The sequence below is a fragment of the Topomyia yanbarensis genome, chromosome 2 (assembly GCF_030247195.1).
Source record: "Topomyia yanbarensis strain Yona2022 chromosome 2, ASM3024719v1, whole genome shotgun sequence".
NCBI lineage: Eukaryota > Metazoa > Arthropoda > Insecta > Diptera > Culicidae > Topomyia > Topomyia yanbarensis.
The window spans coordinates 85,255,288-85,273,982 of record NC_080671.1 but is presented as its reverse complement, the minus strand read 5'-3'; the positions used below and the strand labels follow the sequence as shown (position 1 = coordinate 85,273,982).

General features: G+C 38.7%; 1 protein-coding gene across 1 annotated transcript; it reads right to left on the bottom strand.

Annotated features, from left to right (window-relative positions):
• Positions 1 to 14,624: 14,624 nt before the first annotated feature.
• On the bottom strand, positions 14,625 to 15,515 carry LOC131678717 (uncharacterized). The gene is made up of 3 exons (XM_058958991.1): positions 15,374 to 15,515; positions 14,995 to 15,285; positions 14,625 to 14,924 (listed from the first exon to the last, which is right to left on the bottom strand). The coding sequence occupies exons 1-3, from the start codon at positions 15,417 to 15,419 to the stop codon at positions 14,731 to 14,733; spliced, it is 531 nt and encodes a 176-aa protein (XP_058814974.1). The 5' UTR covers positions 15,420 to 15,515; the 3' UTR covers positions 14,625 to 14,730.
• Positions 15,516 to 18,695: the final 3,180 nt, after the last annotated feature.

Here is an 18,695-nt window from a genome sequence, read left to right as displayed (position 1 = left end):
AACTTGACTGCGGAATGTAGGTAATTGATTGAACATTATCAACGCTGTGATTTTTGCATATACAAAATGATAACGCAAATACTCGAAATATTGAATGCGGAGCATATAACGTATAATATTCGGAATTAATTTGCAGTAACAACTGTTTCTAAGACGTTCGTTTATAAGCGAAGTAAAACCAGTGATTCAAGCTTGATATTGAAATGTGGCGTCATTGCAATACCCTTCCAAACATGCTTTTGATTTTCATATATATGAAATTTACAAATTAAATGCGATTGCCGCTCCCTATTCATCTCATTCTCTGATGACTCATTTTTAAACAAAAAATACTACATCAAGAGTTCACTAAATCAATCGTTTAAGAAATGGCATATATTCTTTTAAATTTGAGTAAATTTTAAAACTTTTCAACTACCTCACATGTTCGCTGTAAAAGGCCGTTAAACTTTTCACCTAATTACATCATAATTCTCTGTAGAATCAAAGCTATAAACTTCTGTTCAAATGATTACTTCAGGTAGCAATCAAGGACCTTAACTCGCAGGGCCACCGGATGATGTAGGTAGTATGGGTAGTACCAACACGAAAAGATTGGAGTGGGTAATTACCCACTCGAAACAAACCCAAAATTATTCAATCACGACACAAATGTTTCTCAGCCACACAATACGTGCTCCTGAAATCCTCGTTGTATCACGATTGCATTTGCACAAACGCACTGGGAGTGATTTTATGTGGTTTAAAAGTAAGTTTGTGTATATTCGACTAATCTCCAATTAAAGACTACTCATACTTTGCTTGTTTATCTTACTACCCACTCGGGCCAAATGTGACTCCGGCCCTGTTGGCTCGGACAAATAATGATCCAAACTAGTTATCGCATGCTAAACCCAAATCGAAGAACTAAGCATTGTCAACACTATCTACCTTGTTCGGGTACCCGGACATTACTGGAAAAGAATGGTCTGACGAATTGACAGGTAGACTTCGTTGGTTCTGAGCCCGCCCTGCCAATTTCGACAAGTTGGATAAGAGAAAAAATACGATCCTGGGCTTCGTCCGAGCACCACAATTATTGAAGAAATCTTCTTCTGCCCAGTGATTTCGAAACTTCTCCACTTTCCTAAGCTCCACTGCGGCATGCTAGCCAGGGCTTTAACCGGACACGACGAACTGAATTGTCACATGGAAACTATTCAGCGCGCTGAGTCATTTTCCTGCGATTTTTGTGAATCCGACTACGGAGTCTCATATTATCAAATATGCCCAGTTGTAGCGCAATTGCAGGGTCGTTACAGTCGCGCGGATTGCGCGGTTTTCGCGATTTTTACGGATTTGTCGCGTTTTTTGTTCTCAATTTGACGCATCACGCGGATTTGGCGCGAATTCAATTTTCAATAGCGTTTTGTTTTGTCTGAATTTTCTCCTGGTTGTGAAAATTAATCTGGGCCCAGTTATACCGCTTTGTAACTACATATTGTAGGTCAATACGAATAATATGAACAAGGTACCAGCTATGATCTTTGAAATCAAAATTAATTTTTAATGTTGAAACATGAAATTCATTTAAAAATGTTGAAACAATATTGGCGCAGCCAATGTTCTGCATTTTCTTTTATTTGGATATAACTAAAAGCTCTACATATTTAGAAACGTTCCACTGGTCTACGAGGTGAGGTCGGTTACAAAAGCTTTCGGCAACAATCCATTCACAAAGTTTTTATCTTGATATCCTGTGCAAATTTTTTTGGCAAGATTGGTGTTTTCCCGAATTGCCACGCAATGGAAAAATAGCGAATTATTTCTGCCCAAAAGTAATGAAATCACGACATGGTCGGGTACGAGGATCGCAAAGGAATTGAAAATAGCCAAAATTACCATCTGCCTTCTGAAACATTTCAAGTAACTAGGGTTACCAAATGAACTGAGAACAAATTAAGGACATCCCTGCCAAATATATTCAGAATTGGAGCCTGAATCAGTTGTCACTTGAGCGAGAATTCTGAAAAAGTCCGGATTCTGGCTTATTTTCCAGTAGTTGAACTGGGACCACAGACTAACAGACATAACACTCGAAAACGATGCCTCGCCCGCTTTAACGGTCATTTTAAATATATTTGTAGTTGGGACTGTGGCCACATTTGAAATTATAGCGCCACTGACATATGAACAAGCATATGGGGGATAGACCACTAGTGAAAAATTGTTCCCAAACCTGAGGGGTAACCCATCAGCAAATGAGTGTTTGGGACTGTGAATAAAAGGTGGAACTAGTGCTCTGGGAAAATTGCCGGATCGATGTTTTTTGTGGGAATTCCCTCATAGTGTTATGTCTGTTAGTCTGTGCTGGGACGTTGAATCTTGATCGAGACAAATTGGAATAGTGTAGTGCCAATATTGAACGAAGATAACCACTTTGGCCAAACCTCATATCGAGCTATCCCACAAATTTTGGTTACTTCTGAGTAAAAGAACTTATGGTTGGAATGAGTCGCAGAGAGTATGCATTAACAATAACAATCGCTGGAAGTATTTGAAATTGACAATTGAAATTGATTCACTTGGAACAAAGTTGATCTGAATAATTTAATACAGGGTGATTCATCATGACGTTTTTTTGATCTCGCAAAAATTTGAAAAATGGAGGAAATCGCGAAATGTTTATTTGTCAATCGAAAGAACATCTTTTGCCATTTATTGTTTGATAACAATTTATTTTAAATGTTAACCATGTTGGCGCTTGAGGTAATTCATTCGGCTGGTCCAATTTTTGATGGCGGATTCGAGTATTTCAAGTGGTATCTGGCTAATTAGTCGAGTAAGGCTGGTTTCCAATCCTTGGGAATGTCACCGCCGCTATGTTTTCTACAATGCGTGCTGGATGTGGTCCATTTGTTCGCTAATCAACCAATAACGAGAACTGCAACTTTTACTCTTTGATTGTATGGCGAATAGTGGAGTCAGTTGGCCGGTTATGTCGACCATATTATGGTCGGAGTGAACGAAACACATTTCTCACAGGTCGCTGATTTTCGAAATTGAATAATTTGAAAATGGTGAGCAAACTGTGGTGGCAAACAATACTAAACTACAATAACATGACATGCACTGTTAAAAATAATCATGTTGAACCACCCTATATATGCCAAGGTTTGCGACTAAAAATAAGGACATTTGAAGTAAAATAAGGCCGCTTTCCAAAAACCTCGAAAATAAAGCCATGTCCTTTAAAATAAGCATGGTAACCCTACATGTAACACCTGTTCCCCGGAAGGTGTAATCAAGGCGTCGGAGATGGTTGTGGTCAACAAATTCTGTGCTGTACAGTTCAAAACATGCGCATTCGGAAATGTTTCTGAGATGAATCGTAAAGCAAAACAGCATGGTCAAAATGCGAACCCGATCAGGTGCAGATTAAATCAAACGGATGCATCCTTATGGACAGTAAAATGTTTGTCAAATTGAATTTCAAACAGATTCCTAGCTAAAAGTTTTATATTACCCGGGCTTGCTGAAATGTTCTCAAGAGATATAAAATTGCTTTTACGGATAACTGTATCGGTAAGTTGTTGTTCTGGCAAGGAATCTGTAGCTGTGGCAAGAAGACTACATAATATTTGCATTAATCAGTTCAACAAATAATTACCAATTTTGTATTGAATTTCGGAGTATGCGTGACACCTATGAATAATTGAATAACGAAAAACTCTCGAAAATGACGCAGAAATCCCGAAATTTGAAAGGTCATTTCAGGCAATGCTGTCAAAAAGGTGCACCTGAGAGACCTAATTGAATATTGGGAGGTTATATAAGTCCCGCATGCATTTTTGTATTAAGGTCCTTATTCATCGTTCGCTAGTTGAATAAGAAGCATGTGGATGCATGGTAGTGAGGTAAGCAGAAGGCAATCAACATTTTCGTCGCCAACATACATTAGAAAATATATGCGAAAATTTTATACCCCATAACATTCGAAAATATTTTGTGTTGTAACATTTCAAAATAACTTATGAAGCTAGGAATATTTCGAAGTAACAAGACACGATAAAAAAAATCTGATGGACAATACATTAGAATTTTCGTAGAATTTTTGAAAAAAACCATTGGAAGTTTTGAAGATGTATGGCCAATTTTTGTTTGGTTTGAGAACCGGCACAAAATCTCGCGCGGATTTGGCTCGATTTTTTTTGTCGTCTTCCGTAACAACCCTGAATTTACCGTTTGAAGGTAATTTTGGAAACAATTACTTGCGGTCACAGTGCACTGCAGTGTAGACACCGATAAATTTGCCGAGTATGTAATGACAACTGCCCAAATATACATATGTATCTCAGTACGGCTGGCATCCAATGTCGCCCACAGTCCACCAAATATTGATCCACGTGGCAAGTGTTGTGGAACACTCCCTTCTACCAATAGGACAGTTATCAGAAGAGGCAGCAGAGGCCCGCAACAAGCACTGACGTTCGTTTTGCAGGCTTTTGCGCGCAAAACGTCAAGGACAGCGTGCAATCGAGATGTACCTTTAATTAGTTGCAAACGTTCCACGATAGAAAAGAAAACCAAAATGTTTATGGAAACAAAATCAATGCTCAAATATGATAACGTCGAACAAATATCTGAAAATTCGGATGAAGACTTATAAGAAGAAGAGTATTTTCAGGATTGTTCAGATGATGCATCAAGCTAAATATGACAACTCTTTTTTAAATATGATTACAAATTTACAATCTTTTTTGGTTTACAACTTTTATTCAATACGTATCACGACTTTGATAATCACTTGGACAGACTTCTATTATCCAAATTACAAAAACTTGATTTTTTTTTGCTGCAATAAGAAAACCAGAAGAACAAAATGGACACTACAACTTAAAACGAAATGTATGAAAAAAATTATTAAAAATGTTCAAACAGACTAAATCTCAACGCCAGGTTCCCCCAAATTGATAGATTACTCTAAGAACTAATTATTTTTAAAAATAATAACGCTTGTGGAATACGTTTATTTTCAGCGCTGTATCACACTGCAAGGAGGATTAATATTATCATATTGCTCATAAATTGTCAAAACCCATGAAAAAAGATTTTTCATTTAAATTAGTTATGTAATTTGCATTTCAACTTCGTCTCATCAGCATCCAACACTAACTTAGTGACAGGACTAAACTATCGCCGGATTGACGTTAGCTGCAAAAAACGGAGACTCAATTTGTGTTCCTGAGCAAACCCCTAGTCAAGGGTGATGTCTCGCAAGAAAAGGAGCTCATTTTAAGCTGACGAGAACTAATGAAATCGAAACCTTTGGTTTAGCTTAGCAAGTCAATGCAAGATGCACTATGCTATATTTCTCCTTGGTGGAGAAAATTTTTAGTAAAAACGATTTTTTCTCCATTAAGGAGAAAATTGTTTAAAACTATCTTTGAGCGTCGTTTGATTTTTCAATTTGGACTCCAAACTCGAATCCAGAAACGAATCCAGGTTAGTTCCTTCAAACAAACGTTTTTGATGGAACTAAGTTTGGTTCTCGCAAAACAGCGGTGAAGTGAGCGACCCTGAAATCTAGAGAAAATTTCCAATAGGACGTAAGTAACAATGAGAGATTCTCTTTGGGGTCTTTCTCTTCTGTTGATTACTCGGCCATTTCAATTTTACTCTTTGCATAATATTCTAGTAAAAACCGTCGGCTTTCGATATGTACTGGAATATTAGTGCAAAGTGTTGTAATGACGTCGTAATAAACGAAAGAGAAAGTAAACAAAGAGAGGCTCTCAATGTTACTTACGTCCTATTGAAAATTTTCTCTAGAAATGTATTACATTTCTTATAAAAGAAATGTATAGAATTCGCTCAAACTTTCAAGATTTTTTTTAGCTTAAAATCCGATCACCCGAGTTTCAGCTTAGTTGCAACTAACCTAGGTTCCAAACTGGCATACTGGAAAAAAAAGTTGCCAAAACAATAAATTCGAAGAAAAATATGTTCAAACTACTTCTCAAATTGCAATCCTCATTGATCATAGCACAACCCTACACTCCGTGACATATTGTTATTGATTTATCAACATATACCACACATAGATGGAGCCATATGCCAATGTTGGAGCTTTCCTTCAAGAAAGCTAAAAAGTTTGAATGTAATTTTTTTCGTCGCAGAACAGGTTGTTTGCTGATAACGTGCTGATGACTTGTGTAGGGAGAGCTGTAAGCCGAGAAATTGACTTACAATTTATTGGTTAACGAGCTCTGTTCAATGATAGTAAATTATCTTCGTTATATTTTATTAATTTAGCAGTCGGAGGGACTCAACCTAGAACGGGATCTCCAGATATGTTTCCTTTTTCTTCTTTTTCTGTTCATTTTATAGTTCGTCTCGCATATCCTCTCTTTCTGCATTGGGGCTAGTCATAAATCACGTAGACTCATGGGAGGACGAGGGATCTAGCAAAAGTCTAGATCTAGCAAAAAGGGGAGTATTTGCAAAAGTCTACGCAGACGTAGATTTTTTTCTGATAACGGTCCGCGCGTAGTAGTTTCGCGAACTACTTTGCACACTTTTCGCCAACTAGAATATCATCCTTGGACCAACAGTGCACTCGGGTCCTACATGGAAATAGGTTTCCTGAACCGGACTCAATAGATCCTGCTTTCGTACAGTGCTTCTGGCGGTTTATCGTTCGGATCTACCTGACCCTACTTTTACGAAGACTCCACATATTAGAACGCTCACTCCCAATATGGCGAAGGGATGGCGCTGCAACTGAACTTCACTCCACTCCACTCCCGTAGCATGTAGCGTAGCAGGCGAAAACAATGTTAACAAATATGTATGGGTTGGTACCCCGATACAAAGTTAATTCGATTAAGTTAATCCGATATTGGTTACATACCTAACCATTACGTTGTATAATTTTAATTTTCATCCAATCAACAAAAATGTAAATACACTATCTGACAAATAATATAAATGATGGGGTAAATAAATAGTGTTAATAAATAAATAAATAACAAGTAAATAAAAAATATATACAAAAAGGTAAGTGAAGCAAGAAACTAAATTAATACTGACTGGCACCAATTTTAGACCACTAAACATGAAACTAAACACCCTTCAAACATATAAACACGGAAACCATGACATTTATTTCACATTTAGACATTAATTGACAATATTTACAAATATTATATAATTTTCAGGGGGTCTACATTAGGTTCGGCTACCAAAGAAACACACGGCGCGTTATTGTTTCTTGCGTATATTTAGATATAGTTTTGGTCTTATGAAAAAATTCAGAGAATGACACAAAATGACAGTTCTAAAGACGATCTCCTAAAATTCCTCTCTGCGGACGATTTTGACTGTGAAAATCCGGAAGTCATCAATTATCATCTGAAACACTACTAGTTGGACATGGACCATTAAATGCACGAGCCATTAAAAGTCAAATTGAACCCTCCGGAAGTCGCGCTTATGGCCCACTGAACGAGCAGCCGCTGGCGCCCTAAGACGCTTTCGCTAGATTTTCAGAGCAGCGCGCACTCAGTGCACTAGCGCGGCTGCCGGAAGGTTAAGGGGGGCGTCTGGTGTAGTGGACAAAAAATCAACTTCTTTTTTATCCGCTTCATTGTTAGTATTGAACCTTTAAAATAGTCTCCCACAGTCTCGGTGGCCACGCTGAACTTCTTTTGTTTTAAACAGCCATGCATTCCTCGCGCGTATTTGCTATAACACACACAGGTTTCAATCTATCGGCAACAATTTTCGAAAAACTGACAGCGATAAAAATACAGTGTAAACAATACACTCAAAACTACTTGTACCAAAATTTTCTAAAGAAAATACCCAACGTGTTTTTTCTACAGCGTTTTTTCCGTGTGCTAGCATTTCTCTCGAAATCGCGTTTTTTCAAATTGGCGAACACGATAACTCAAAAACTAATCAACGAATCGACTTGATTTTTTATGAGAATGCACAATATGTGTAGCCTGTCGATGAACCACAGAAAACTTAATAAAAACAATTTTCTCCCGATTTGAAGAAAAATTACGGAATTTAACAGTAAATTATGAGAACGTTTTTCTATTTTTAATGGTTCACCGAGTAACTACAAATCTAAGCTTTACATATCTTATAGAATTTCCTGTGCCAGACAATTTTATCGTGTTCGCCGCGACGCTACTCGACGTGAAAATGGTTAGACGTCTACTCTTAAAACGCTCTGGTCTGCGTGACTGAAAATATTTTCCACTACACAATGAATGTTTAAATAGATCATAACATTACACAAAAGATCCATTGTTGTCTTGCCTTTCAAATCGTAAAACTAAACAACTTTCGGTTTGAGCATTTTACACCAGACGCGAGGGGCGGTTAAGCATTAAAACTCTCATGAGAACAAGAAAATACCCGATTTTTAACAATAAGTGGATTGATTTTTTTTAAATTTTATTCTTTACTTATTAGTTTCAGTGGTTCAAGCAGTGTAGTTAAAATTCTACAACAAAGTCGAGTTATTCAATTTGAAATTTCTTTTGTAACCATTTACACTGATTTCAAAATCATTAAATGCCCGTTCAATTTCACCGCTTGACCCGCCGTAACTCCGTGCCAATTGGTTCTACTATAATATATACGCGAACGAAGGTCTTAGCGGTTTTTCTACCATTTAATTCCACTTTGTTTGTTTATAGTTACATGCACTTGCACTTCACTATTTAACAGATACCTGGTATTTCGATTACTCCTGATAATCTTCTTCAGTGTTTGTATCAGTCTATACATACCAAAACTGAAAAAGATTACAAGTAGTAATCGAAATACCAGGTATCTGTTAAATAGTGAAGTGCAAGTGCATTTAACTATAAACAAACATAGTGGAATTAAATGGTAGCAATGCCTATGTAAAGTACAGTTCTACTATATAAGTATTTAGAGTTGAGCTTTGACACTTTGGGATAATGCTCTCAGGTGATGTTAATTACATAAGAAAATTAGATATTTTTGGAAAGATTTGGATAGGTTCGTCTCTATAATCGGATAATTCAATTTATATTATCTGATTATCTTAGGAATATTGAAATTTGTTCACGAAAAGTGAAATTTGTGTGCATCTTTAATTTAATATTTCAGTCTAAATAACATCGACAGCATAAATTCAAATTGTTTCCTATAGGGTAATTTGGGGAGAGATTCCGTACATTTCTGAAAATCGATCCTGCATCAAAGTAAACCATTCAATATTTGATGAAATCATTTTTATCAATTGCGACAAGTTTCTAAAATACTGTGAAATGGTTTTTGTCATGTAAAAAAAAATCATCAAGTTTCCACGAAAATTTAAAAAAGGTCATTACGGGAGAGATGCCGTATGTGCGGGTGAGACGCCGCACCGTAGTCACAAACTGAAAAATGGTGAACAAAAATATGTTTTAGCTCTCGTTGTTTTTGTGATTTGGTGTCTTCAGCTGAGTTTCAGGATGTGTGATTACACTTATAAATCGGCTAGCATCTTCACTTTTCTTAAGGGAGTCCTACCACTTCTACGAACATTTTTTTATTCAGCATTTTAAAAATAATATTTCTTTCGCAACCTTGTGTAACGTTAAGTCGTAGTCTGGGTCGGGACATGTCAAGTGCTGTGCCGATGCGGCATAGATTTTTGGCGATGAGGTACAGATTTATGCCGAAAATAATAGAGCTCAAACATGACATGAATTTTGCTATTGTTTGTCTAAGCTGTGTAAAACAACATTAACCATAGCTGTTGAGCATAATAATAAAATTGCACATGCCGTCGTTGCATTTGGCATATTTGTTTCTATGCATGAACATGCACCTAAGCAACATGTGAAAAGTGAAATATATTTTCTAAAAACATCTTGTATATAGCTAGTATATAGCTAGCTAGAATTTATATAAGGTTTGTTCTTAAAAGATTCATTTTGAAAAAGCATCAATTCGTTCAAATTTTCATTTTTATCCCAAGATAGACATCACTACAAATCAATGCGTTTACGAAAATTAGTGCCTGAAACTTTAAAGAATAACTCGAAGCAACTAATACTTATATACATAATGCCCGTTTAAATATATAGACACATTCTTTCGTGACGTTTACAACGATTTGACGAATCTTCATTCGACAAATATGTTATAACTTTATCAAATGAACGCCTACATCAAAACTTATTACAGAATCGGAAAATAGACAAAATTTCACGAAAGATTCAAAAAACATAAACTGAATATACTAGAATTTGATGATTTGACTTTTATTGAAATAGTTGAAAGTCTTAGTTTGTCACGCGTTGTAACGTCATGTTACATTATCGGTCATAAAACAATCCTCTTCCAGTCTATTCAGTTAATGTTGATTGAATCTTTGGTAAAATTTTGTCTACTTTCTGGATCTGTAATAAGTTTTGATGTAGGCGTTCATTTGATAAAGCTATAACATATTTGTCGAATGAAGATTCGTCCAATCGTTGTAACGTTGCGAAAGAATGTGTGTATAGATAAATAGACTCATAATCCTATATTTCACTGTATCAGGTCCGTTAGTTTGTGGATATGCCTTATTAAGAACCTATACCTGACGCAAATGATCATTTAATGACATTCCGAGGTGAAAAAATACAATTTAGCTACGTATCCTCCGCCATCGAGTGCGGCATCTCACCCGCAATTTTGATGCGGCATCTCTCCCAATTGTAAGGGAGAGATGCCGCAAGACGACATTTTTCTCAGAAATCATGGATGACCGTGCTCATGATCAGAATACCTTCTTAGAGATCCCGGCTATTCAACAGATACACGATTTACCAAAAAAAATCGAACAATTTAAAAAAAAAAAACGAAATTTTAATGCGGTGCTTTTTTAAATTTTTTTTTTTTTAAATTTTTCGGCACTCCGTGATGCAACTGGACGCACATAATCATTATTAAAATTTTCGTGAATTATTATTAATGATTATTTTACATCTCCAGTGTTGTTGTAATCGAAAGACAAACTCACAATATTATATTACCGTATAAAAGTGACCCTATATTCGAGATATAGAGAGTGCGGCATCTCACCCGAAATTACCCTATTTTATCAATTTTTAATGCTCCTGTAAGGCTCAAAAAGTGCTTGCTAGCTTATCAATTTTACACTGTTGGTGTTGGTAGCATTTTGGTTAAATTTGAATTAGTTATAGCACTGAATCTTTTGATATATTCTCGAGTGACTTACTTTGTATAGAATTATTCCGCTATACAAATATTTGAGAGCAATCATAAATTTGCACTTGTATTATATTACATACTACACGGTGATCTCATGAGTCCAGTAATTATAAAATTTATAAAAAACGAAATACGAGGTTTTTATTTCGGAGAAAAATAAATTGATTTTAAATTCACTTGAATTAATACTAATTGATTTGAGCAGTCGTAGATAACAAATTAATGTGAAAAGCATTATTCATCGATGTTTGCTTTGTCCTTAATATTTGAAAAGCTTGAAATAATTCTGAACGCATCATATTTTATTTTTATTTGAAGATTATAATGTGCGTCTTGTTAATTTCACATTTTTCACAAATTAAAAAAAACGAAAAGGCTATGTAGATTTTTGGGAAGGGGGGCTTGGTAAAAGTCTACTTAGGTCTACTAGAGGGAAGGGGAGGGTGTACAAAAAAATCTCAAATTTCGGTCTACGTCAATGGCCCTATAACATATTTTAAATGGACTGGCTGCATTTGACAGTACCCCCCTTATATTTGACGTTAGGTTTTTTCGTATTCGCACGTCCTGTTCAAGGACCAAACTAGTTCTATTTTGGACGTAAGGTAAAATGTTTTTACGACAAAACAAAGTTTTCATCTCATAGAGACCATTAACAAAATATGTCCCCCCCAAAATTGTTTAAAGTGTATCTTATCTCCCTCATCGTACCAAATGTTTTATCTCCCTCTGCTAAATTTACATCATGTGAGGAAAAGGTCTGCTACGCGGACGTTGACTATAAATTTTGTTCAAATCATCTACTTCGGCTGGGATTGAATCCAGACCAACTGGGGTAAATGGCGGTCACGCTTACCACTCATCTACCGGCGTTGTCGAAGATTTACATTTCCGTTAAGCATTACGGATGCGACAACCATGTTTTGTTTTTTTATATATATTTTCAAATCAAACCAGGTAAACTTATTAAATAATTTTGTACCTCGTGAATCAGTGGTGATACAAAATACAATCCAACAAATAACTCTTTTTCGACAAAAATCTATATAGTTGATGTTAAGTCAGACCGGACTAAATAACAATTTATTGATTTCGAGAAAAACTAGTTTAAAGTTAGAATCGCAGCATCCTTTACATGATAAATGAAAATTAATTTTTGCTATAATTCTTGCTTATTGTCACATATTTCAAATCTGGCAAAAGTCGAATATAGCTGTAGAAATTATACATCCAATGCTATCATTATCTCATTTTTAGATGTTTTGCGACTTAGTCTCGTTGGACTTAATACCGACCACTTGTGCTTTAATGGGCAGTGTATATGATAGACAACTTCTGCATAACCCCCCCCCCCCCCCCTGTCACACGCCATAAAACAAGAATGTTTCTATGAGTAACTTTTTTAACACGCTCTGCAGCAGCTTTGTTGTGGAACGTACGATTTGTACGTTAGTCAGTGGCGGATCCAAGACGAGGGTCCTGGGTGTCCGGACCCCCCTGAAAATTTTTAACTTCCCCACAAATTTTAAATTTGTTTCAATTTTAGATTTGCTCCAAACTCTAAATCATCCAAAACCAAATTCGTCCATCAAAACTGATTTCCATTAAATGAGGTTATTACGTATTACGTATTGTACAATGAATATTTAAAAAACCGAAATTGCAGACGCCCTCCGATTTATTTCTGCATCCACCCCTGACGATAGTACAATAATCCTAATAACAACAAGAACTTTTTCTGATTGGGAATTGCCTCCACGAACTTGGTGGCTTCTATAAACTACCATACAAAAATACATTCAACTGTACGCAAAATTTCCGTAGTTTGAGTTCCAGATCAGAATTTATCCATCGATAATGATCCTTAACTCATTTGGCTTTAATAGCGACTCAATCTTCCTGTAAGTTTCAGCTCTTCAATGCGCGGCTCAGTGTTCATATAGAAGTGTATCATCCAGAATATTCAGCATGGCCCAAGTATCACGATAACATACACAAAAAAAATCCTAAAATCGTTTTCAAATCTCTTGAAACCTCCATTTTTTTTCAATTCTCGGCTCCTTTAATCGACATACAAGTCAGTGTATCTCGAAATTATTACCCATAATGTTTAAATAAAACTACTATGTAGTACCCGACTGGGACGACATACATGGACAAACAACCATCCACTTCCGACGACAATGGATTCGGGCAATTTGCAGTATATATGGCAAACAAGGCAACCACAAAAGATACCCGGAAAAATTGGCCAAAATTGACTCCTCCTCCTCCCATGTAACAAATTGTCACAAATTTTTTATCCCCCCTAAAAGTATTAATTTATGAATGGTCCATAGCAAAAAAATACCGCACAGTACATTCGATTGGAACGCCATGTACTTGTGGGCGTGAACTAGCTTTGAGAAAACAGAATTAGCTTAACGATTCTTTGTTCAAGATTCCAGTATCACGGTCCCAATTTTCGTAAACGGTTTACTTTACGAAATCTTGAATTTTTTAATGAATTCATGAAAAGCTTTTTCTCTTCCTTTATACTAGCTTGCTTCGACAGACTTTACTACCGATTCTCACCGTACAGGACAGCTACAGTGCTACTACTATGATTCTAACGACACTTAAGAATCGGTGGTTGTGAGATAGACCTACGAAGACCGACTTATAATTTATGAGACCAGGGCGTTACCTTTTATACCAGACCCCAAAACATGACTCTTTAAAACGTCGCGTTGCTTCAAATAAAATCACCAGTACTCTTACACCGAGCTATATTTTCTATTCGTATAATTCAAAGACAGTTCTTTTGAAATTATCTCACAATCACCACGCGTTTACCCGTAAGCTGCACCTAAACCGACCCGATGGAAACGCGTGGTACATAAAAAACAATTTATATGATATTAAATATCGCACCATTTGGCACAGTCTCGAGAACAAAGCACCAGAAGCCGATTTTTATCTAACAAATCTCTGCGATAAGTAAATCAAATCGAATCCATTTCCTCAGTGTGACATGTTCGCAACGAAAACATGTCTCAGATTAGTAAATAACTGACGTGATTTATGCGATAACGGATAAAAAACGTCGATCGAAGTTAATCTATCCATAGGCGAACTTCTCGGCAACAAATTAATCAACATTTACGCAGTTTTGATTGACAGCAGTAGAGCAATGCCAATCAATCAGCCAAATCTGGAACATTCGAACGGGATCGGCCAGTGATTCATATGAGCTCCGATGACTTATCAGTTGGCGATTGCAGTGCGGACTAAAGATTTATGCTTCTATCTATGTTGTAGAAATAATTTAACAGCGGTAGAATTTATTAGACTAACTTAAAATACAGTGACTGGCGTGGAATTGTTCCTCTGACTTGAACTGACGCACTGCTGAGTATGAGCATTCGGGTGATTTGCTTTATTAGTAGTCATAGTATATTTACGATCACACACACACGATGGAGATTGGCACTAGATGATGATGACGAAAAATTCGACGACTCAAAATAGCTTCAGTGCGATGAACAGTGCCGCCAGTATGGTAGCGATCGACAGGGTTAATCCGCTAGCGCTATTACATCCAGACCAATCACAGATACGGCATTCTCCTACTGGATCAATACCACTATTCAGATTTCGACAAGTTGTAGCTTGATCGGTAACAAAGTTGGTGCAACCGCGATGCACAATGCCATCTGTGAGTTTGTTAAATAATGAAACCGTTGTTAAACAAAGTACTTGGATCAGAGAATAGTAGAAACTTACTGATTGTAACGATGTAGCATCGAGGCAAGGTTGATACCTGTCGCTTCCTTCGGCCGACGGGAGGGGGTGTGAGGATTGGATCACCTGGACCTGGAGTCGGAGCTGTGGTTGTGCCAGGAACGACCGTTGTTGTTGCTCCAGGTATAGTCGGTGGTGTTAAAATGGGATCATTTGTGTTGGGGGGAGCAACCGTTGTAGTTCCTTCCGTTTGAGGGCACGGCAATTGAGTCGCTGATGTGTCAAACGGATCTGGACAGCCATTACACACGAAGCACGTAAGCTGGGCTCGACCTTTCAAGAGAAATCATCCCGATTATTCCTTTTATCACAAACTATTTAGATCACTGTTAAAAAGTTCAAATCACAGCTATTAACACACCTTCCAGTGCGAGTCCTACTAGCAGTAATCCTATCCACAACTTCATCTTCACAATGTTCAAGCTAAATCACCCGTAGCGTATTAGTGAGGTTATGACTTCCTTGGCGAACGAATTAAGACTGTTTCGGCAGCACCACTGATATCTAATTTATATATCGATGATATGTAGGATTTGTAACAGAAGTTTCATGATAAGAACCGAGGGCTAGACGTATGCAAGTAAAACCAATTTCACAGTAGCTTACGTTCCGATTTCTATACGAAACCCCCGGTTGATGAATAGCGATATCAGCTACCAACTTAGTGTTAGTTTAGGGCTGTTTACTAATGACCGAAAATCGTTCGAAATCAGTGCAACAGAGTACCTATCTGCTCAGTACATTTCACCACCATCGCAGGCCCAGTACATTAGCGCGGTTCACAATATCCAGGTGACAACGAAGATTCGGATATTTTATTGCTTTTGTAGAAAAGGGGCATAGTATAAAAATAATTTACTACAAACACATGACCAATCATTCTAATAACAACGCCGAGTAAAAAGAATCTTAGAATTTCATGTGCCTTATAAGGATTTCATTGAGCGCTTAGGGTTTTGAATTCATTTAATTTTACTCATACACTTTATTACATTCCAACTTATGTATTTCTTGAAATTATAAACAACACTTGCATAAAACAGAGACAACTATCGAAAGGATAGGAGAAACGATAAAAGACATCAAAACAAAACAAATATTCATTGACTTTATCACGATCAACTCGGATAGTCCCCAGCGATAAGCTCAACCTACTCCGACTGCGAGTTTCCCGACGGAGGAATTTCTCCTGATACCGATATCCGCATCCTTGATCCATTTAGCTCCCAGCTTTATCGAGATCTGTTCGGATATTTTCCGGCAGTGAACTCACCCTACGCCGACAGAGATCTCCCCTGCGCCGGAATTCATCTCGGTACTATTGTCTGTTTCGTGAGCCAATTACCTCCCAACTTTGTCACGATATAGTCAGGTAGTTCACGGTGGTGAATCTATCCTACTGTGAATTCCTCGGTGGTGGAATTCTGCCGATAGCGATGCTCGTTTAGCTCTCCGCTTCGTTCCGATCTATTCGATCTATTACCCGGCGGCGGACCTAGCCTACTCAAGGGTCAGCCAATAGGTGCTGAGGTCTGTCCAGCGGTTCCGGGTGGAGCGTAGCTTCCGGTTCACTGGTGCCCCAACTACCCACTGCTAGCTGTTCAACGCGATCAACTCGCAGTAACCCCCGGCGGTGTATCTAACCTATACACGAGATACCCGGTAGGGTGTCGAGGTCGGTTCGGCGATTCCGGTGAAGCCTGACATTCGGTTCGCTGGCGCCCAGACGACCTGAATACGGTGCTACGTCGCGCACCACTCAACCGCTTCACAGTGGTGGACCTAATCTACACAGCCAGAGAGTTTCTACCGAACCTGATTTGTGGTTTGGCGGCGGCTTTCTATCTGGCAGCGCTACTTTGTTGATTCCTTCGCCACTTTCTCTGCAGCTCAGGAGAGTATACTCATAATCACTTTGTTGACAGTATCCCAAATATGCCCGTCGTGCCATATTTCTTTGGCGATATTGTCGACTGACACGCCCGGCATACCTCTTCAAACCTAAGGCATTCGAAAACCACGGGCTCCGGTGACTCTTGCACGTTCACATGCTCCGGGCAAAGGAGTGAAGAAGCATGTCCAAATCGATGCAGGGACTTCCGTAAGCATCCGTACCCGGACAAAAGCTGCGTCAAGTGGAAGTTCACCGCTCCATGCTTCATATGCATCCACACCGACACATTTGGGATGAGTCTGCGGGTCCCCTTCCGTTCTCTACGTTGTCTCACTCTTGCTTCTTGGTAAATGAGGCTGCTCTGACCAGTCTCCATGCGTTTCGTGTATTTTTTCGCTGGTATCATGTCACTTCCTCCGCCAGAGCGAGGTAGATGAGGAACAGCCATTAGGTAAAATGTGCTCGTCAACTTCGTTCGGTTCCGCTTTGAGTTCAGTGCAGCAGTTCAGGCCGATACGCCTTACCTCAGTAATGAAAGTGAGATACCCACCAGGGGAAGTTTCGTGCTGCATCTTGCTCCTCCGATGTTCGGCATGATCCTTGCCAATGCGTTAGTTGTCCTCGCTGTCTTCTCACATACATTGTCAACATGGCTATTGTAATTTAACAGATCATCACCCCAGGTGATTCAGTGTACCCATTGATGGGAATGAGTGTCCCCCGATGCTGATCACGGCACGATGGATTTTTACGGTTGCTCACCACCACTATTTCCGTCTAATCGTGAGCCAGCTGCAACTTAACATCAGTCATCCAAGTTTCCACGATGCCTATTGTCTCTGCCGTCAGCATCTCCACTTCCTTGAGGGTGTCTGTAAAGCCGACGATCTCGACTCTCCTGGGTAGTTACAGCGGCGTTGAGAATGACTCATTCCAGAAGCTTGCCAGCAGGCATATTGGCTGACACGATGCTGGTACTGCTGGTGACTTCCCTGGTTTTCGCAGCAACACCTTCTTCTGGGTCTTTCATCTATCCGGGACGTAGCCTTCGTTCAGGCATTTCTGTAGAACTATCCTAAACATGTCCGGATATGTCGGGATGCAGTCCGGACCGGGAGCTTTCTTCACTTTCAGCCCTTCTGCCACTATATGGAGCTCGTCGTTGGAGACTCATCTGTCACCAGCATTTCTGTCTGCATAGACGTACGGTGGCGGACATGCGGTTGAGTCGTGCTTCGCAAAAAAACCCTCCGCGATAATCTTCAGTGTATCAGCGCACATTTCAGCCAGCCTCGTCGAACCCTTGATCCTGGCCAACACGACACCGTGAGTGTTACTCCAGGAGTTATCGTTTACTTCGTTGTAACAGGACTTACTTGCGCTTAAAAAAGGCCCTGGCAGCCCGGAATGATACCTTACTGTCTTCTCTAACTCCCTCAGATCTTGCTCTCTGAATGAGTCTTCTGGTTTTTAGGCAGGTAGCACGCAGGATGTATTCCACCAATGCACTAGACGCCGGCAGCTCCCCACCTCAACTTTCCTCGGCATTGTTAGGTCACACGCTCTCGCTACTGTTTCCAACCGCTCATCGGCATTCGGAATCGCCAATCCTCACTCTCCGCATTACATATAGTGGATAGTGGATCGTCTAGTGGTCGCTATGTGTGTACTGCAAACCAACTCACCAATTCGTGTTGTCCAAAAGCGACTGACTGCAGTATATTACATCGATGATGGATTCCCGACCGTCTTCACGGAATATGCTAGCGGAACCTTCATTACACATCCA